At 28.7% G+C, this 23,101-nt stretch overlaps 1 protein-coding gene across 9 annotated transcripts in view; it reads left to right on the top strand.

Moving 5' to 3' along the window:
* LOC111030999 overlaps positions 1-23,101 on the top strand; it is a 268,635-nt gene that overhangs the window by 18,406 nt on the left and 227,128 nt on the right. For all 9 annotated transcript variants that reach the window (XM_022310755.1, XM_022310760.1, XM_022310758.1 and 6 more), the window contains exons 2-3: positions 3,114-3,296; positions 14,659-14,817. In XM_022310755.1, the coding sequence (XP_022166447.1) occupies positions 3,173-3,296; positions 14,659-14,817 (283 nt within the window). In that variant the 5' untranslated portion in view covers positions 3,114-3,172. The remainder of the gene's footprint in view (positions 1-3,113; positions 3,297-14,658; positions 14,818-23,101) is intronic.

The following is a 23,101-nucleotide window of genomic DNA, read 5'->3' as shown; positions in this document are numbered from 1 at the left end:
GTAAACAACGAGAAATGAAAATCGGCGGCGGCGGCGGCGGCGGCGGCGGCGGCGTAGCGCGAGCACAAAAGACGATATAGGAATGCGAAACGGAAAATGATTAATGCAAACGGTCCCGTTATAACATTTGTCATATAATAATAATAATAATAATAATAAATATATTATCTATATATTTATACATGTATATATGTGCTCGCCGACGTATATAATATATGCAAACGGGTTGCGATGAGTTTAGTGCAGCAAAAAGGGGTAGGATGATACCATTATAATGTGCGTGCGTGTACGTATACATCATGTTATCCAGCACACAAAGGCTTCTCTAACGTCACCGCCTCAAGGACACGAAAAATCCTTTACCGTGGTCGCCGAGCACATTACCGACAGACAGACATCGGCCACCGTCTTCAGCGTTCCCCTAAATTGTTTTTCGTATCGGATATTTTATTATATATTATGCGTATATCGTCGTGTACATATGGATACGCGTATTATATACGCACCATGTACACTCTCGGACCCGAAAAATTCCACGTTGTGTGTATATAGTGTTGTAGCAGTAAACGTTATGTTTTTATTGCTGTTTTTTCTTTCTCGTACGTCCCCCGCGGATACGGTCGAGGAAAAAAAAAGATAACGTCAATCTCACGTGAACCACCACATATTGTATACAGAAATTGTTTCTTCCTTTTTCTTCATATTATTACCCTCCGTTACTTCTCTCTCCTCGCCCTGTATACCTACCCACCCCTAATATCATTCTACCCTTAGCTCCCGTTTTTATTCGCCTGAATACGATTCGGTCATCGTTATGATGTACCTAGCATACATATATATTATACTACTATAATAGCTGCGCACACTTGAACGCCGCGCCGGCGTATGCGTGGAAAAAAATAATAAAAATCGCTTAGGTCGAACAAAACCCACGACTATGATACTTTGTTGAATGTATATGCAGGAACTTGGGGGGAAAAAATTAAAGGATCCTCAAGGACGGGTATTCTGCCAAAATTAATTGAAAATCCTAAAAACAACAAGTCTTATTATTTATAACTACTATAACGTCACATAATTATTGTATACGGCCGTTATGTTACGTATTCATATGACGTCCAAGCCCATTACGATGTCTTTAAACGATAATTATTCGTAAATAAATATTATATATTTATATTAAATGAGCGGAATGTATAAAAAATAAAGTTTCCCCCACCATCGAGAACATCAACAATATAATATGTATATATTATTATATTCCGTTATAAAAGCCGTTTTGAGGGCGTAAAGGCAATCAGAATGGTAATTTCGTACAACTTAACTTAATCCCTCTGGTTTTGTGCCGACAGTTGTTGTTATACTCCGACATGCACCAAATGGCTTTCCTCTCTAATTAAGTCCAACTACCGTACTTTCGCACGTATGCATGTGTAAATATGTGCAAATATGGGAACATGTTACCTACACGTGGTTGTATTTATGGCCTTGGATAATAAGAGGATATATTAATTTGCATGAATCATGTTTACCGTGGCTTGTAAATTTCCCGCAATTTACTCTTTTACAGTTGCAGGCTGTGAAAAATAAAAATCTTTAACGACATTCTTTGCTGTGAGTATTTTATTCTCAAAAATAATTCCGCAGAAACAAATAAAACACTATAATAAAACCATACTATTCCACCAGTTTCGCATCGATGAAATGTATCTTTTTTATGTTTGAGTCTTGCCGTTATTATAAATGCATAAAACGTAGAGGAAGTTAAATTATAACAACAGCTATTCTGTTAATATTAACATTTTGTATAAATCAGAGTATAAATTAATGTTCATCTTACCATACAAAAAAAAATACTTCATTTTTATCTTACTAAATAAGTTTGTATATTATGATGACTTTACTACTGAAATGCCTTAAAATCTAGATAAATACTGTAGTCATTAAAAGCAACTTAATAGCTGCACATTTTCGTACAATTTTAGTTAGTTATACCTTTTTAATAAAAATAACTAATAAATACAATTATTATGGAATGTGATGTCTGCATTGGAATTTATATTACCAACCAAAATGCGATGATATATATATTTTGCCGTTATATTAATGATTTGAAAGGATTAAAAAGAAATAATTAAAGAAATGGCATTATTAGTTACATCTATCAGGATACCAGGACAAAATTTGTATACATTTCTTTTATCAAAGAATGCTTTTTATAATAAAAATTAAATAGGTTCCCCTCGCGATTGCTTTTATAAGTAACAAAGAAGAAGTCATTCAAAAATATTTTTTGAACTTTAAAAAAAATTATCTTTTAATATAAGTATACTGCTTCGGCCTCTTTTTGTTAACCTAAAATTTAAATTTTCAGTGTAGTTGAAAATAAATTAAAACTTAAAAGATATTAACTTTTTTAGTTTTGACAAATTATAGAAGTATTGTAAACTATTATTTTTTAATATAATTAATTTCAATAAAATATGGAATAAATACAATGCGTTATTAGAACAATTAGGTCTTATATACTCACTATTAATTATATTATTTATGTTTATGATATTTTGAAGTTACAAATCAAAATATATTATAAGAATATACCTATTCATAAAAACGATTGAATTAAAAGTTTTTTTCAAATATATTTTAAAAGAATGAATATTATTAGTTCACTTTTGATGTTTTGATAGTTCTTACTAAATGTTGAGTGATAAACACATTCGAATGCAGTATGAAGATATAGGTATTAATTATTATTTAAACACCTATAGCCATACATAGGCCACACGTCATATTGTACGGCAATCGGTGACCTTAAAAAATATTAACTGTCGTTTCGTTATATTGACAGTATTCTAATATGACATTATACCTTTAAGACTCGAGGTGCAAATATCGTATCGATTACTTTGAACTAAAGTCTATTATATTTCGTATATATAGCTATTTTTTTCCACCATGGAGACAGCTGCTATCGTAAAGGCGCTCCGTGACATGTACATTATTATCACTACTTACTCGGAAAAGGACATCTTAATAACATTATTATTCTTCATTTGACAAATAATTTAATAATAATATTATGATTTTCTGTCTCTGTTTATGTCATCTAGATATATCGCTTTAAAACAGTACAGGACTGCGAGTCCATCGCCATGTTGCGCTTCGAAGCATGTATGTCATCTTCCCGGCGGACGAAGTCGTACAGCTGTCATTCGGTCGACCCACAACACGTCAGCGTCAACAGCAGCGGTCCGGTCAACGTTGTTATTGCGACCAACACCGTACTGTCCCAGGTGAAAACAAATTATATATTATGCAATTAAATATCTATACCTACGGAGCTCTTTTTTTTTTTGGTTGGTTTTTTTTTTGTTTTCACACACATTGGAGGTTGAAAAAACACCAAAGCGTCACCCACGAATTACGATTAATGGCGGTCAAGTTCTGTGAACCCGTTTAGTTAATACAAATATATTTACATACTATATAATATGTTTATTATTATTGTACATAATAAGTGTGTTAAACGATCGTACATTAGACACTAAATACTAATATAATATAAGTCCATTCGTTTATTTATAATTATTATATTATAACATGTTTTTTAAAAGAATTTAATTGATATGGGAAAATTAGCGAGTACGAGTTTATCACATAGCACTTGAAACAATCCTGTGCGATAGGACATAATAATATCAAGTGTTATAAATGCCACTAATAAAAAAAAATATAGATAATTAAAAATTGATTTTATTATAATCTTATTGTGTACAGTTTAATCATAAATCTCATAGTGAATAAATATTAACATCTAGATGAACACATATACATGCATCACTTCGACTAAATTTAAAATTTAATGAATATTTTATTAAAATATTAAGAATTTTTTTTGTTATTAATTTTATTATAAAAACATTACTTCTTAATATTTGCATTCATTTAAAAATTTAACACTAAGTTGATTAAAATAACAAATGAGAAAGGATATGTCATTTTAATGCATTCTTGAAGGGGGATCTAACAATGTATCTAACTATTTATTTATTAGTAAACCCTAAAAGACACTGTATACTCTTTACATACAAACCAGATGTTTGGTTTCTCACGGTTTTAAGGAAACTGGACGCTTCTATAAACAGAAGTACGAAACATAAGTTGTATTGTTCTTGTATTTTATATACTTTTTTGGAACTCATTTATTTATGTATACGTGACGTTCAACTGAAATATTTGAGTGCTTGATAATAACGATCCCCTGGGGTCCGATGCTTGAACATTTTTTCTACATTCAGATCCCTTTTCACACCACTCCAATTAGCGTGGCAAAGCAAGTGTCTCTCACAAACACAAGCTCGGAGGAAAAAAATAATATTCACTTCGGTTGACGAGATCAGGTTGAAAAATACTCGTAATCTCGATAAAAAAGTGGTTTCAGTCGTTATTGAATACGAAGTATTAACTTTTCCGTTTGTGCCAGTCGATTGATTTGGCCCTTATATCCACTTTATCGAAAACGCGAAGAAAAAATTATACCTATTCGTTTATATGAGTACATCGAAAAAGCAGCACATAAATAAATAAATAAATAATCTTATTACGAACCTGTATACTTACAATTAGGTGAATGTATACACAACACATATACTAATTTAACGGTTGTTTAACTAATAGTATATGACTACAGTGGTAGTACACTGGCACGTATAAAATAAGAATAACTTATTTTTATACTTTGAAAACACTTATGTATACAACTTAAATTTATCATTCATTTTTGACTTTATTACGGTTTGGAATATTAACGCATAATTCGGTAAGCGAAATATGATAATATTTTGATACACACTGAAATAGTGATAATATAAATAGGTATTGATAAGTGAGTTGCCTTATCTTGTTCATTAAAACAAATCATTTTTAATGAAATTCTAATTTAAAAGTTAGAATAATTTGTGTTGAATCAAATGTTATATTTAAGGCTTTTAAAACTATCACAAATATTTACCTAGTTATATTTATTTTCCATAATTATATAATCCCATTATAAGTCTACTCACTGTATTTGAACCCGTGTATAAGTATATTTAATGTGTAGTTTCATAATACTTCAGTGTCTAAATACATATGTGTACGTGCAGGGTGAGCTTGTATGGGTTTAAGCCATGCAAAAGATAAATATGGTATGAAGTTTATTAATTGTATTTCTAAGGTAAAATTAATATTACCTAGTGAAAGAGAATGTTAAGATAGGTACTAAGTTTAATGAAATATCTACGTGTATAAAATAAATTCTTTAATATCGTTTAAACAATATGATTATTAATTAATACAATCTAAGCACTTTAATTAATGTTGGAAGGAGTATATTATAATAGAAATAAGAAACTATCAATTCTAGGGCATCGTATAATTTTGGTCATTTAGTTATTACTTATTAACTATCGAAAATAAGCGTTTATGCTTAAACTGATTTGGCATCATGGATTTATTGAATGCTTTGTCATTGGGTAGGTTTTTTATGTTCATCCTAGATATACAAAATCAGCTGCTTACAAAACTCAAGCTTAAGACACGGACATTGAATGACAATCAATACAAACAAATAATGTAATATTCGAAAAGTGCCGTAATAGTAAATTCGATTTATTTTAAAATGTTCCTCTTGAACGCACTTATGTACCTATTTTGCCTATACAGTGCGCCGTGTTATACGTAGGTATTATAATACTACAGTAATAATTAATAATAGATGGACATGGGTTTGCAGCGAAGACATCTTGCCACATCGCTAATCTCGGTTTCAGTACAATGATGTAGGTACTACGCAGTGGTAGATAGAGATGTTTTAAGTTACCGTCAACTGAATTCAAGGGCCTCTTAACAAAAGGGCTGTCTAAAATGTACTGCTTGCTTTGCTCGCATTTCATTGATACAATTGTTGTACATTCTTACTTCTTAGTATTATATAATAATAAAACAATAATACAATCTATCATTTACTATAGATAAAATGTATAACAAATCCATGAAACAGTTGTTACATTTTAATTATAATTACGATTTGATTTTTAGGTCCTTTAGAAGGTAATTGTAAACACATTCACGGTCTGTGGTAATAATACCTCTCTAAAAAAAAAGGAATACTAATTAGCTGTTGTTAAGTTGTTTGGTATATATAGTATAAATTAAATGTAGTTATGTATACCAGTAAATTAGTATGGTTTATAATTATATTTTGTGCTTCATTTTGTTGCTTCTGAAATTTTTTCTCTTTTGAAAGTAAATTTTCAATATTACATTCTTGGTTTTGAATATGGTAGATACTATAAGAAATTTAAAAACTTACATATATTATACATTTGTAGGTCCTTTTATTTAATCATTTTGATAGATTTTAGTACGGCGTTTACTTTCAACAATTATTGTATCAGTGCTTATTACTTATTTTATTATCTTTAGAAAGATGTTGGTCACAAAGAATTGTTCACTACCACATTCATGTTCTGTTAATGTCTAAACATGAAGAAAATTAATTAATGGTTGTTTGATTATGAATATGTTGATGAAGTAACCATGATGATGTTAAATCAAATCTTTCAATAACAATCGCACTCAGGTTACATACCATAATTGTTCACAATTTTTTACTTTTAGTTCAATAATTATGTGAATTGTATAATATACAAAAGGAAGTATCAAATCAATTACCCGGTAATAAAGGCGATCGAATGATTTTTACCATTTTGTTGTTTGCAGTTAAATTTATGACTAATATTCATCTACTTAAAAATATAAAAATATTTCAGAGAAGTGTGTCAAACAATACATTTTAGAATATCTAAGCAAGTATCACATATTTCAAATTATTTAGTTATCCCGTTATGTATGAATATGATTCTAAAGTATGTTTAAACTTGGTTTACTTAGATGAAAAAGTATGGTGAAACAGAGATTTTTTTTAATCTTGTAATTTGCACATTGCACAATAATTTATAATTTTTTCTATTCGAAGAATCACTCCTAAATTTTTGTAGCATATACAACAAAATTCATAGTTAATAATTATAATTTATAACGAATAATGAAAAAACCACGTAGGTACACAATTATCATCATATCAGTATTCAGTCAAGTGAATAATGGTAGTCAATACTTAGTAAAGTTTCATATCATGAGATCATAATCAAATTTTGATAAAACAATTTCCAAAAATCCCAAAATGGTACCATGTTTTTGATAAAAGTAGGTTACAATATATTTATTTCATGTACAGTATTTCCAGATTGTTTTATACAAATAACGGCCAGTATTAATCAAAGGGTCTGTTACATGTAACAATTTCTAGTTAAAATTATTTTGCAAATTATATATATATGTAGGTATTGAAATTTAATAACGTGATGGGGCCGAGGTCGTGTCACCGGAGAACAAGCACCAAATTGGCACCATAGCCTTCCGGAAATATCCCGATAGGGAGATCTATCCACCACTATACTACGTGTACATAATATATATTAAAACATTGCCGATAAAGCATTATTCTGTAACTACATTTTAGGGATTCAAAAATGTAAATTAAATAACACAAATTTTCAACATTAATCTATGTAATAGACAGGATGTTAAATTTTTTATTTTATTTTTGACTAAAAACGATGATGCTAAAATGTTTTAAGTCACTTTTTTTTAAACAAGTATTTAAATTTAAGTAATTTTAAAATAAACAGAAAGTAATCGTTTTAAATTTCCTGTCACAAAAAATTATATTCATCTTGTACAGTGGTTCTTGTATTCTTTATTTAATTTGTAATTTAAATTTTATAAACAATAAAAGCAATAATTATATTCGTAAAGCAAATGTTGCCTACTTATTTCAATAGAAATCGTTTAATACTTATATTAGCTATTGGTTTATTGATGTATTTATACCACCGATCTAAAATATATGACTTGACATTTTTAGAAATACAAACGCTGCCTGCGTTATGTACGTTTTAATAAATGATATTTCAACTCAAAAAATAAAAACGAGAGCTGGAGTATCGGGAAAATTTGTAATGTAACGAAATTTTTTTTTACCTTCCTATTGAAATATCCTCATTGTTTATTTCCTCGCTTGTATATTTAGCAGTAGCTGAAATTCTTTACCCGTGTGATCGGGAGTGCATGCAAGAAAAAAAAATATTAAATATCATAACACACTCTGCTGATCCGCTTCTTAAACGTCATGTTTTAAACATTATTTAAGATACATTTTATCGTGAATAAATTGTATATACATCAAGCACATACATCTCAAGAGTATACACACTGTAATAAGTATACAAGTACAGGTATAAATATGCGCACACCAATAGACATACACACTCGTATACATATATATATAATATATATATATTACAAAACAGTGTTGTGCGTTCTTCTTTTCAAACTACAAGTTGATATCGGCAAACACTTTATAAATAAAACAGAGAACAATAAAACAAATTTGTTCGCAGTGGCAGTGTGGTATACAATCAGTGGCGGATGAGAAAAACCATTATGTACAGCAATTCCGGAAGCCGGAAACACACTGTCACATAAAAATATCCCTGAGTCCTCTGGGACGACGTCTACCAGTAATAATATGTCGTAGAGTATAAAATACTATAGACTGCGAGTGGAAGCTAATAGAAGTTTTGATCAACATTTCAGCGTGAAGAATTAAGTCGTGTAAATGAAAATGTCGAATATCCGGTGCAGTGGCGTGATAAAAATTATAGAGTTACCGGTCGGCCAAATATGTGTATAAATACATAATATGTTTGTATAGTAGACTTAACGCTCAACGTTCTCGAGTCTGGAGATGGCCATTGATGAACAATGGTATATTGTACATTAATATATCATAAATATAGTTGGTGTGACGAGATTAAGCCTTGAAGAATTCGAACATTTTTTATTTCAACAAATTTAAGCTCGTGAAAAAAATAATGATCAAACTTCATATCCCTCCTCCCAAAACAAAACATAATTTAATTATATTTTTTGTTATAATAGAAAAATTCTATAACAATTGATTGTAAAGAACGTGTGTTAGGTTGAAGGGGAAAATTGAAATAACGGCTTTTCATAAATTAAAAAAAATATTTTATTTTCATCATATGTAATCTTATTTTGTGTAGGTACCTAAGTACCTTGGTACCTACTATACCCCGCCATAATAATAAAAACTACAGATTTTGCAAAATTGTATTTGTTATATAATTAAAAATATTAAAAGTTAAGAAATGTGTACAACGATGATCATTGTCTAGTACTTGATAATAGCTGCTCTTCTACTTCCAATGACTATTCAGAGTTTGTGCGTTTTTTATGTCAATCCAATAATTTAGTAATAATTATCATATTTAGCTTTATTCCGGACATATAATTGAGAAAAATATGCTCAAAACATTCGTGCACTACAGACGAATTATTTGATGTATTATCTTATATTATATAGCTCGTAAATATTTTTCTATATTTGTGTTTTTATTACATCTTCTTTGCACAAATTTAGTTTTTCACTTAATAATGTTTAATTATAATTTATGATTATAGAAAACTCTAGAATATTTCATAAAAAATGTTGTGTCCACCACAAAGCCAGTGTTCGATATAAGTTAGTTTTCACGCACATTTTCTGTATATATCCTTGGTGACTCACTGCTCTCATTTTTTTTTTAAAAAGAAAAAACCACAACAGCAGTTATAACATGGGGGAGGGGGGTAAAAATAAAATAATTATATTTTTATAGGGTTTCAGTCAAGAATTTCGATTATCGTCGAATATATACGGATAACCCTGAATCGCGATACGTAAATAATATAAGCTATTTCGCTTGTCGCAGGATTCTTTCGGATTTCGTTTTGCTCCAACTCACACATTATAATAAAATACAGCGATAAATATATAAGCATAACATAACGGGTGAGGAAATGAGTGGTTTTTAATTAATTTCGATACGATGTGAAAATGATCTTTCAAAGTTATATTCGTCGTAATTGAACGCCGCTCCAGGTGCAATTCCGCCATTTAACGTGCATTTAAATATTTCACAATTCATGAATTATAAATTTTTAATTTACAACAACAATGCTGCTCGCCGTTCTACAATAAACACCCGAAATAATGCTAAGATGTGATACGCTTTATAGTAATATTGTTGATGTGGCAAATTTACTATACGGAAATAATTGTATGTACACGTTCATACAAATTTAAAGATTATTATTGTATTGCACTCGTATCAAATAAAAACAAAAATGTACTGTAAAAATTAAAAAATTCACTTCTACAATCATACACGTGTTTCTTATATTATATTATGTATACATTTTATAAGGGGTTTTAAAATTTTCGAATAAAGTTCAAATTATGTTATATTGCAGAGTGATTGTATATAATATCATATAATATATTATTATATGTTTGAGGTTGGAAATTAATGAAATACGTCATTTTACCATTAATAATGTTCCGGACCCATTGAAAATAAAAATAAGTACATCATCACAAAACCAATAGCTTTTTCACTGCCATTCAGAATCGACGGGCTCAAATATGAGGAAATCGAATACGGACAATTTATTGTATCTCCCGCTGCTTTCATAAAGTATCATATTTTCATTTTCTCCGATTAGTCGCAACATGAAAAATATTTTGAAACATCAGCTTTGGAATAACAGTTTAAGAAATCGAAACGAATAATAATAACGCGTCGGTCATTAATCACACAAATCCGAAAGCTTAAAATATATTATTCTAATTTGTTAAATACACTTTTTCCACAATAAATAATACCCTTGTTTTTTCTACCCAGGCAGTTCTGAGTTCATATTAATATTAATTTTATTTTTATTAACATAAGTCTAATCGTGAAACATTTATTAGTATTATCCTCATCGAAAATTATCACATAACATTAAATATATATTGATTGAAAAATGAATTGATTAGTACCTATGTCTTATCATTATTATTATACTTATATTTTATTGTTTATAGATTTACATTTTACACAGCTCATAAAAACAAATGTCTCTGTCCAAGAGTGAAGAAAATGTTTAAATGTTTAAAAATGACAGTAAAAATTATTTTTTTTGCTCTAATGACATTGAATTATAACATTGTAACAAGTAGGTATTCAATAGACATTTGGGACACATGGGATATGAAGATTCTAAACATTAGGCAAAAATAATAATGACGTTTTAAAAATACGCTTAAGTCAGCGAGAAAGGATGATTGGAGAACATTATTGTTCATTTAATCTTAAAGTTATAGCTTATCATTATTAATTTTTTTATATTTAATAACTATGTAATTTCTTGAAATATTTTTGAAAAATTCTGCAGATCACAGCAAAAACAATTTTAAAGTTAATATTTTCTTCTTTGATGTGATTGCATCAATATATTTTAAAATTAATATTTATTTATGATAAACATAATTAAAAATAACGATTATTCAGTCCACTGAACGGGAATATTACCTCAGAGAATTAAATATATTTTAAATTACATTATAAGCAAATGTATATGAATATGTTTATGCCAAATGATTTCTTTCTATTTTTAATCATTTTACTCGTTGGCTTAATTACATCTCAAAAGTTATGACAACCGAATGACCTACTACAGTGAAAATTAAAAAAAAGTACAATACTTACACAGAGTCTCGTTCTAAGTGTGTAAATATGTAATACAATTATTAGAACAATACACAGAATGTGTACAATATTGTATACAATAGCACCAAGTTTATGTAAAAAGTATAGAAAGAAAAAAATACTACACGACGTGAAAGTTTCATATAAAATCTTAAACAATTGTTTTGAGGTTTCCCCTCCGTTATACCTCCAATATCTGTAACTGGGTCGTTTGAAAAAATATAACCACCGCATAGCAAACTTAAAATGTTTTCGAACAATGTACGCGGTTTGCTTGGCGTTTTGTTGCTGCGGTTTTCGAAGAGCGCGTATGACAGAACCATTAAATCGTCGAGTGATTTATTTTTCACGATTTTTCGTGGCATAGCTACCGGCTTGGCAAATCACTCGGACATGAGATTAACCCTGATATGTCTTTACCACATAATTCTATGACGCCTCAAAATCTATTAGTGCATCTCATAGTTTGTGTCAAAAAAAATGAATCTCGATTGTAGACTCGAGTATGCATATTTGTTAAGTTAATATATTTCTCGTAAATATTTATGTTTGGAAAAATAACCGAAAACTTGGAATAATCCGAACCGTGTGCTTGGACATGAAAACAACGACTAGAATAATTCAAAGTTTATTTTAACTAAAATAACTAGTCATTAGTATGTACCCGCATAGGGTGATTCATCAGGTTTACTCTCAACTATGTTTTGTCCTTAAATTTTGATTTTTTAAATATTAAAATATTACATTGTTACGGCATATTTTTAAATACATCAATTTCAAATTATGGAATTTAAGAATTGTCTTGTGGCAATAGCAAGTACATTTTTTCAAATGAATATTTTCCTTTTTCTACTGTTAGTCACTACAGATTTAGGCAGATAAATTTTTTGAAAATGTTTACGGATCTAAATTGAATTTCTAACAAGTACCTCCTATAATGTCTATCCGACTCTCCCGTATTATTAACCTTTAGCGTAGGTTGAGTATTTGAGTATAATATGGTTTTTAAATTTACTTGAAAATTGAAAAAATCTAATTTTTTCTGCATAAATGCACAGTTTGAAGACAAGACGGTGAAAATGCTCGATGAATCTTCTCGTATATATTATAATAGTGCGTTGGAGTCGCAGCCGCTCACCGCGCACTGGCGCCCTGACTCAGATGAAACTCTCACGATACTCGTTTATTATTATTAAACGTATAACATAAATAATAATACCTGTGAAGGCAGATTTATCGAGTCTAAATATCATATGCGTTTATGTTTCTGAGAGTGTTTGCACATATATTATACTATTCTGTGTGTAATTTGTTACTAGTTCTTCCACCTTACCAAATTGCCAAAGGTATATGTGAGTGAGCTTTGGTCCCCATTTGGGATTCTGTATACCTACCTAGAAAATTTATATAATTATATAGTATAATGTAAAAAAATAATAAATACTTATATCAAAATATTATATTTTGTCTACTTTGTCATGGGCTACCTATTGATTGGAATCTCGAAAATCGTAAATGTTATAAGCAAACGTATAATTATTTATGATAAATAACTTCTTTTCTCCTGTTTGACCAGCATTACAAATATACCTATATGTATTTATGTATATAATTATTTTATATTACCTATGTTATTATACACATATAATTTAATACCTAACCTAACCTTACATATATAATAAGTATTATAAATTAACTTACGGTACCTATATATTAAAACGACGCTCCGCCTCACTAGTCTACACTAATTATTAATTATATAAATAAATTATAATACTATTAATAATAGTTATAATATACATAATTTATTGTCCATATAAAATATGTATTATCAATTTAATTTTATAAACAAACGTTGATGTCAGTGTCTCATTTAATCATAGACATTATACTACTAGACAATTACTGTGTATACTGTATAACTGCATTAAAAGCGGCGGTAAAACATCTCGCTGTAGTGTAGTCTGTTTTAGGCGTCAGGTGTGCATATTTACAATAATTATCGCGGAGTGTTTAGACTGAACACATATTGTACGCATACCTAACTTGTCAATTTGGTATGGACAATAAATAGGGTGACACTCGAATTGTCTCCTAAATATAGGTAAGTGGCCTCTTTTCACTCGCATTACCTACCTACATTATTAATTAGGTAATATATCGATAGTTGTACATGTACTTACTAAAGTATTATATAGATTTCCGCAGTGTTTAAAGATATTATTTTGAAAAACAAACGAAGTGTCAAAAATACAATATTTAAAACTTTAAAGTATTGGGAAATTAATTCAAACACCCAAAACTAATCTAAGATACAACATAATAATCAAATTATAATTATTCACAAACTTAAGTTTTTGACTGTATAACAGAATTATATTTCATCTAAATTAATTTTATTTATTGGTTATTGATTTTTGTAAATTTTTGAAACAGTATAATTATTAAAATGTTTATCCAATCTCAGATGGGAGGCAATTCGCGAGTGTCCATAAATAGACATAATATGCAATATGCATACGGTACCCTACAACAGTGCATACGAGTCATCGGGTCAACAAAATGCGACCCTATATTTTGTTGCTTTCCATAAACTCTGTACGTCTTGTTTTGTAGTATAATGTCTATGCGTTTAATCATGGTTCAATCACTTAATCAACACTAAGAAGTGACCATTTAGAGAAAAATAAAATTATTTTTCACATTTGGTTGGTACCACTTTAAATTTCGTGTGGTGAGCATGAGATCGTGAACATAATTTCGTTACACCTTTTTTTCGTTGCCGTAACGTCCGTAAAGAAGTTTCATCCCAAACATTTTTCTCCCGTTTTCCGTAGGTGCTATATTGTCATATTAACGACGTTTCTTAATTAATATGAAGTAATTTTTTCATTATTTGAATGACAATCGTACTGCGGTTATTGATTCAACGTAACATGCACCTTTATTCTTACAGTCGTGGATGGCGGTAACAAACTCTTAAGAGGACATCAACCAATGAACCCAATGGCCTCAGCGATGGGTGATGACCTATCGCTCAGGGACCTTACGCATCCGGCACTGAACGACTCCTTGAAAACGCACAATGCTGCCACATTCAAGCTCGTCAAAACAGGTACTGAAAAACATATTTAAACTTAATTATTTACGACTTGTATTCGGATTTTCGTTTTGTAAATACAGTTATAATTTTACTATTGACTGAAAAAAACGTAATAAAAAGAAGTTATTACAGCAATAAACGGATGGGTATTGTTCTTTTTATATTGAAGATTGTTTTATAGAGGTTCGTGAGTACTTTAGATGAATGTCGTAAAAATTATTATTTTAACCTTTAAGTAGGTAGATGGACTCCAGTATTTTTTACGAAAATTACTTGATTGAAAATATTGTTTAGTACATAAATTGATGTTTTTCATAAATTATATTTACATCATCATGCGATGCATTGTCTTGAATGGTCCGGTGTTCATAAGTTTATAAACTCATTTTCTTGTTTTTATTTACAGCTTATGATTTTCCGGATAAAGTCTAAAAATAAACTGGTATCGCGAAAGTTAACCTTTTAAATTATGAAAATTATTAACAAAATTAGGAAACTGATTTTATATAAAATGAATAATTTAATGAGTTAAGATATTGTTGTTAAAAAAGTTGGTAAAATAAATCGTAGGTACGTATATATTACGGAGACGAGTGTATAGAAAATAGTAAATACAATCATTTAATTTTTCAAAAAAAAATCTACTTCTAAGTTATAGCTGATGATATAACTTTAAACTTTGATTAATTTTTACATAAAAGACGTTTAAAAATGTAAATTTAGGTGTATGCTAAGAACAATCCTATATTGTTATAGAAGAACAATAGCGTGGTAAGTGATTACTTTCTACATAGTTTATGCTTTATAATATATTATTAATATGTCGATCGTCATAATTTAATTAGTTAGGTAATGTATTATTCAGCGGTACTCGTTAGAAAAAAAACGGACAATTTAAAATTATTTGAATTATTTATCGAATTAGTATGACTGACAGTATCGTAAATATTTAATGAGGAAAATTGTATTTTATTTATGATCACTTACGTTTGTTTGTAGTTTGCAATGCAATAACGAGGTTACCGTCTGTTGTATCATATTATACTACTATAATATAAAATGTAATGAATATCATGGACAAATTGTTAGTATGAAACGTTTTCTGTTCTGCTTGTCTTCGTATAATGTAATAACCTGTGGTTATACGTTGCGTAAATGACTTCAGGTTCATATCACATTGGAATGGGGGTTTCCTTGTTACGATTTTTGTTGAATAGAAATTTTAACTTTAAAAATTATAATAAATGGACATCTCCCATTTTTAAATTAAAGTGCTAGTCACTCTAAGTTCCTAATCCAACATATTATAGACACGCATACAAACTTATTACTTGAACAATATACATTTTATAAACACGGAATATAATTATTAGATTTTATAGCTTATGGGAATATAATATATATGTGCTGTAATGATTAAAAGAGATATACAATTATAAATATAAATGAAAAAAACAATTTCGTCCGTGAAATAGACTTGTGTTAATATTTGTAGTTATGTTTAGGTGTGATACGTGTATTTTAATTGATTAAACAACTTTATCCACTTACTCGTAATTCAAAAATATTGATTAAAGTTATGTACGTTATTAACTAATAGCTAAAGAATATTGAATAAAGGCCGGAATAAAAGGACTAATGTTATACATAGCTTAGTCACTTGCTACTTGGAAGTTAAACAACAGCAAACATATTTCGAACGGGTGATTATCACTCAAGATTCTGTTGGTAACATGTTATTGTACTTTTTCTTTATCAGGTATCAAGTTTATGGCTTAATGCAGGGTAATATTATGTAGACTATAGATAATAGGCGTTGGTTCTAAAAAAAATTTGATTACTTTGTGATCAAATTAATTATAGTTATAATGGAAAATGTAACTTGAATACAATTACATTACAATATACTTATTGTTAGACTTCGTTGACATAAACAAATATATAATATTATAATTCAATTTGAAAACAATTCTCAGTCTAAAATCATGGATGTATATAATTTAATAATTATAATATAATAATGTGTATAATTATAATGTATATAAAATACATAATATATATATGCTATGTACAAATATGATGTAAACACGAGTAAAAAAACATGTTACTGATACGGGTGTCAGTTAGAAGCAATTACCAGTAGGTAGACAATAATGACCCGACCGAGGGTAAAGAGACAAATTGGAAAGTCGATATCGTGACGGGCTTGTTGAATGATTAATCGCTAGGCTGACACTAATGAATTTATCATTATACCTGTATGTATGAGTGTTTTTTCGTATCCTAATATAATAAAATTGTATAGCTTTAATAAAAACGATTGCTTTTTTTCATTAAAATTAAAAAATAATAGTAATGGGTTTTTTGCTTAATACTCCAAAGTGTAAAAACATAGAATGCAGTATACACACACACTCACAAGCATACACTTACAATATTAATACGTTATTCCCATTATAGGTATTTGTTATTTTCATTAGAAAACTTGTAGTATTTGCTATGAATTACCAATTCAATATATTAAATAATTTAATAAAAAATAGTTGCTGCAAAAGAACATATTTAATAAAATACAATACTATTACATATTACAATAAATGAATACAGTAATAAAACTAATAAGCAGAGACTATTTGTTTTTTTTTTTGTTATGTTTTTCTTTTACACATTTAAATCAATGACACATTTTAATTTAACAATAATTATTATTGGTTACACACTGTGTGTTTATCTTATTTAAACGAGCTCATATTTCATAATTATTATCAGTTATCACAATGATATAATTTTACTATACTCATAAAGATAACAAGCATGCTAATTACATACATAGATATTACATTTTCAAGTTATTACATTTGTTAATTATTACACAATATGGATGGCAATTTCGAAACACTGCAGGGCATATATTACTACATCATGCTTACTATGCAAAAATCATTTTGAGAAAATATTATTTTTTGAATGCAAGCATTCTCAGTCGATTTGATATAAGTTAATACATTCAATCGGAATTTGTTAAATTTATTATATCGAATTATATCTGCTGAATTTAAAATATAGCGAGTTGTGATGTTTATATTCTTACATTTTAAATTGACAAGATTATTACGAAATTATCCCCGTCCTGTATTTTTTTCCCCTTACAATGAATTTTTGTTTTTATCACAATACTGTTTAGCCCCAATAAATCATAAATGAACCGTGAGCCGGTACCAAGAGTACATATGCAGAAACAATATACCGTCGATAAATCGGGCTGAGTTCTCTTTCCCACCCCGTCGTTATTATTTGCAGGCACATAGTCGGAATTTGCAATTCAATCGTTTTCGCTCTTTATTATTATAATTATTTCATCATCAATGAAACTGTTTCCTTTATCCACAACTCAATTTTCATGGCACAAGCGGCTTCGTTAATCAGCAAACAAGTGAATACTCGATACCATGCTTAGGTATTCCATACACTAATCAAAACGCTGGAAAACCACATCCTATACATAAATCGCCGTAATAATAATTCATACTTGCTAGAAAAATCTTTTTTGCGTGACGTATAATATGACATTAAGTATCCGGCTTAATATTGGTTCAAAGCTCTGGATTAAGATGTCACTCGGGAAGTAATATCCGCCGGATATATCGGCTTGCGCTAGGACGCAAACTGCAGCGTTCGATATAATACGATAATGTTATATAGAAATCATATTTTTGTCACACGTGGAACCTGTGAAGGACTTCTCTAGTCTCTAGTCACTCTGAAGTCCCAAATAATTTCCTAATGATAATAGGTACCTTGCTCCTCTTAGTGTCTCGTAATTTAGGCTCACATATTGTTCAAATATATCATACAAATATATAAATTACACATAAACACACCTTTTATCATGAAACACTCATTATTTCTCTGAGATAATTGTGAGTAATACAAAATAAATTTTTTGTAAGTCATAATTTTTTATGTTTTTACTTTTCTGTTGCCATTTGTACACTTTTGAATGACAACACATTCATTTTTAATTTAATATTCCAAAGCACAATATTATTTGGAGATTATTATATGTAAAAATAAAATGTGTACTTAAAGTTTAGATGAGCGGAGTAGTGGACAAACATTTAATAAGAACATCTGTGCCACTCCACTCTCCTTGTCTAAATTGTATACATCCTTAAGATATAACTCATACACTACTAGTTTGAAATTTGATTTTCGCGAATCGAAATATTCCAAATAATATCGTGCATTGGAATATGAAATAATAAATGTATGTTATCGTACAAAAAAGTGAAAATTAAATTTTTTTGCAAATGTATGTTTTTATTATTTATAAATTTTATTTTTTCAAAAAATGATAATAGTTTTTGAAGCAATGAGTGATTTATGACTGTAAAATTACGCTGTTTAATGTGTGTATAAATATACATTATGCGTAGTAGTCACAGACATTGGTGTACAGTGAACTGACACACTGTACACTGTGTACGAATTTATGCATGTTATTGCTTTCTGAAGCATAAGCGCTTCGTGAAATTAAATTTGTTTCTGGTTTTCCGGGCTTGCGAGAATATGCAAAAAAAATATACTATGAAATAATAAAAAAAAAGACCGAACACAACAATCTGTATAATAACATTATATAAAAACGACATCCGCATAGTGTGTGTGTGTGTGTGTGTGTGTGTGTGTGTGTGTGTGTGTGTGTGCGCGCGCGCGCGCGCGTGTGTGTGGTGTGTACACTTACCTGTAGCTGTTTTGCCTATCCGAAATCGCCTGGCAATCGGCACAAACGTGTTATGGGCGTTTCGGCCTGTTATCGGAACAACCTTAATTGCGTGTGACAAAGGGATTACGGAGAAATCTAGGACAAAAGGACATTATGGGAAAAATAAAAACCGAAAAGGGGTAACCCAGTCGGGGATTGTACAGTTCGTTTAATTTCCCGTGCTTTGCTGGGCTAGACCGTCGGATGTTTCATTAATTTAGATACCATCAAATGTTATTGAGGGCAAAACGTTTTTATCGTCACTATTCGAATATGTGACGGGAACTTAAACCTTGAGTAAGACATTGAAATGGAAAATTGAGAAACAGCTTAAAACACATCTATAGTGTAGGTACAACGTGCTAAAGTATTTAATTGGTAATCTGATAATTTGTGTTAACATTTGAACTATTTATTTTTATATAATTATGAGAAATGTATCTATATATAATCGTATGTTGTTGCACAAAAAATATACTTTGAAATGTTATAATATTTTTTAAGTTTATTTTTGTTTAAACTAATTTTAAAAACTTAGACTCCAGAGTAATATTAACGCATTTTATATTATTAGTACCTACAGTAAATATAGTAAATATATATAACTTCATACGTTTGTTATTATTATTGGTGTTGGTATAATCTTATAGAAATGTCTAAATGATTAAATGCATTTAATACCAAGTGGATATCGTGTGAAACAATAGATGTTGTTAAATTTATTGGTCCTATCCTTTTTACTGTGAAAATACACAATAAAATATATTAATACATTTTGTCCAAGTTAATTAATAATATGAACTCAATTTAATGTCGATATAAATCAAAAAGCCATTTGTTTTACAATATTTTTTTTCTTCTTCAAAAATTCTTTTTTTAGTAATAACATTTAAATTTGTATTCATACCAAAAACAATGCTGTATGATATTTATATTTACTATTATAAATTGGATATTTGAATATTTTTTTTATGTATCTGAAGATTTACTTGGATTTTAAAACGCTTAAGAACTTCCTAGGAAGTCGCAAATACATAAACTGTGAGTTTATTTGGTAAATTATTCTAAAATAATTTTTTTTTTATTCTAATCGAAATGTTAATTTTTATTTACAATAATTTCCCTTCCAACAATGAATTATATACTATTTAGTATTTACATGTTTGCTGTAAAAATGCACAATTACCAAATTTTAAAAATTAAAAAAAAAAAAAAAATAAATATATTATTTTGTTTTCAGATTGTAATAATACTTGAATAGTGTAATCTTTATATGAGTTAAAATCTCTGCAGTATTAACTATTCGAATAATTTGTTAAAATGATTGTCGGTCAATCTATTGCATAGAGAAAATCAATTTTTTGTAATTAAGCACTCGGTTTGCATCTAAAAAATATGTACATATTATATTGTTCAACTTTGCATACATAAATAAGTTATTTATGCGAAAAGCATTGTTTGAAGTTTAGAAAATAATTGCAATTTTAACGCATATAAATCAAATATTTGATATGTAAAAATTATAAAAGAATGTAAAATTAATAAATAACAAAGTAAGAGTAACTATGCATATGAGTAAACTTGAAAACTTAGTAGATAAAATAAATAAATATTAATGGGATGGAGCTTAAGTATTTTCTCAATGTTTATTAATTTCGATCAACTTTATTGGTATTATTCAAAAACTCAAGAAATTGAAAAATAACAGTTTATTTTTTAAAATATTTATTATCAATAACTAAACTAAAAGTAATATGTTATCTTGTATACCGTATCTATAGTAAAAGTAATTTTACAGTGATTATAGTTTGTCACGGAAAAAGTTTTAAAAGAGAAATAATTAATAAGAGTTTACTGCTTAACTATAACCGGAACATGTTTGAGTTTATATTTAATAATCGTGCCATACTGTCAATTGTTTGTTTTATTATTTTTTTTATTTCTAATCGTATCAACGTTATAAATAAACTTCATAGGATACTATAAAAAATAGCAAAGTTTTATGTTAAATTAACCCATTGCAGGATTTTGACTCTAGCATTTTGCTGACGTATTTTCAACCCGCCATTGCAGACTGTTAAATTAAACTTTTGAAACAATCGTATCTGTCTGAGGTTTCGAGTTGTTTTATTTATAGTTTTCTATTTATCACCGTAAATCGTCGCCTCGAAAGGCGTGGATTAAAAACTAGTATTAAGTCCCTAATGCTTGCGGAGGCAGCTTAAATATAGACAGGGTTCACTTTATAATACCAGGTTTTCAGTCAGTGGGTATATACGCTATTATGCTGCTCAGTAAACCGACAATGGTCAAAAATAATCTGTTACGTCCGAATGGAATATAAAAATATTTAATTGGAAACGTCAAAGTTTGATGAATTTGATCTCGGACTTTAAAATGTATCATCGTCGAATGAAAGTTGTCATTGTAAGAGCGATGTTGTTTGAAAAAAAGTTAAGTGTCTCACTAAAAAAGTTTTTTTCGTTTGGAATACTTTCTTTTCATTTCTAACTTTTCCATTTGAAAAATGTGTGTAACGCCCGTGGTTACAACATTCGCTTTCTTCTAGGATGATCAGAACAACCAATTAGGTTGTTCTTATACTATACATTTATAGCACGTAAAATATCCAAATTATATTTTTGATTCACAGACAGTTCTTAATATGAAATATATGTACACATTAGTTTTCATTCATTTTATTCTACTATTAGCTGTAACCATAGACTATATTATTTGTAAAGCTATAACCTAAGTGGACTTGTGTATTTTATAGTTTAAGAACAATTTATAATAACATTGTCTTATTTCAATTAAACCAATTCAGTGACAATACAATTTAAAGTGAAGTGAGGTATAAATTATTTTTTTTGTATAGATGATTGCTGTTTTTGAAGCAATGACAATAATTATAAAATTACATTTATATGGCTGGGTACTATTTAATAATAAAAATATATAATTTTCTGATTAATCGTTTGTTCTAGAGGTACTCGTAAAACAATAATCACCTTTTATTAGTAATTTTACTTTTTAAAATGTATACAACATTTAATACTGTTCATGCTCTGAGATAATCATTTTTTTTATTGTATCATAAATAGCTTGTTGATGCAAGTTAAATTATTTTCATAAACCATTTTTGAAATTTAATTTGAAATTAATTTTTTTATACTGTAATTTTCATTACTTTATAATTAAAAATTCAGGAAAGTTAGTGTACTGTGCAGTACAGAGGTATTCAAACTGTTTAACGTCGAGGCTCCAAGGGACGTCGTGAGTATTTGTCAAGGGAACATTGGAAATGAAAAAAATTATGATGATAAGGATTAATATATTATTTTATTCAAAACGGTAAAACATTTAATTTCAGTATTCGATGCATAATTTTTTTTAAATAAGTTATCTTAATATAATTAATACATTATAATATTATACAAATATGTAAATTAATATGCATAATTAGATATAAAAATATTTTTTTCTCTAACTTGAGAGTCATCAAAATCATGCGAAAGAACGAAGAAACCG

The sequence above is a fragment of the Myzus persicae genome, unplaced genomic scaffold, assembly GCF_001856785.1.
Source record: "Myzus persicae strain clone G006 unplaced genomic scaffold, MPER_G0061.0, whole genome shotgun sequence".
In the NCBI taxonomy this organism is placed as follows: domain Eukaryota; kingdom Metazoa; phylum Arthropoda; class Insecta; order Hemiptera; family Aphididae; genus Myzus; species Myzus persicae.
Note: the sequence above shows the minus strand (reverse complement) of the source record. Positions and strands in the feature narration are given on the sequence as shown.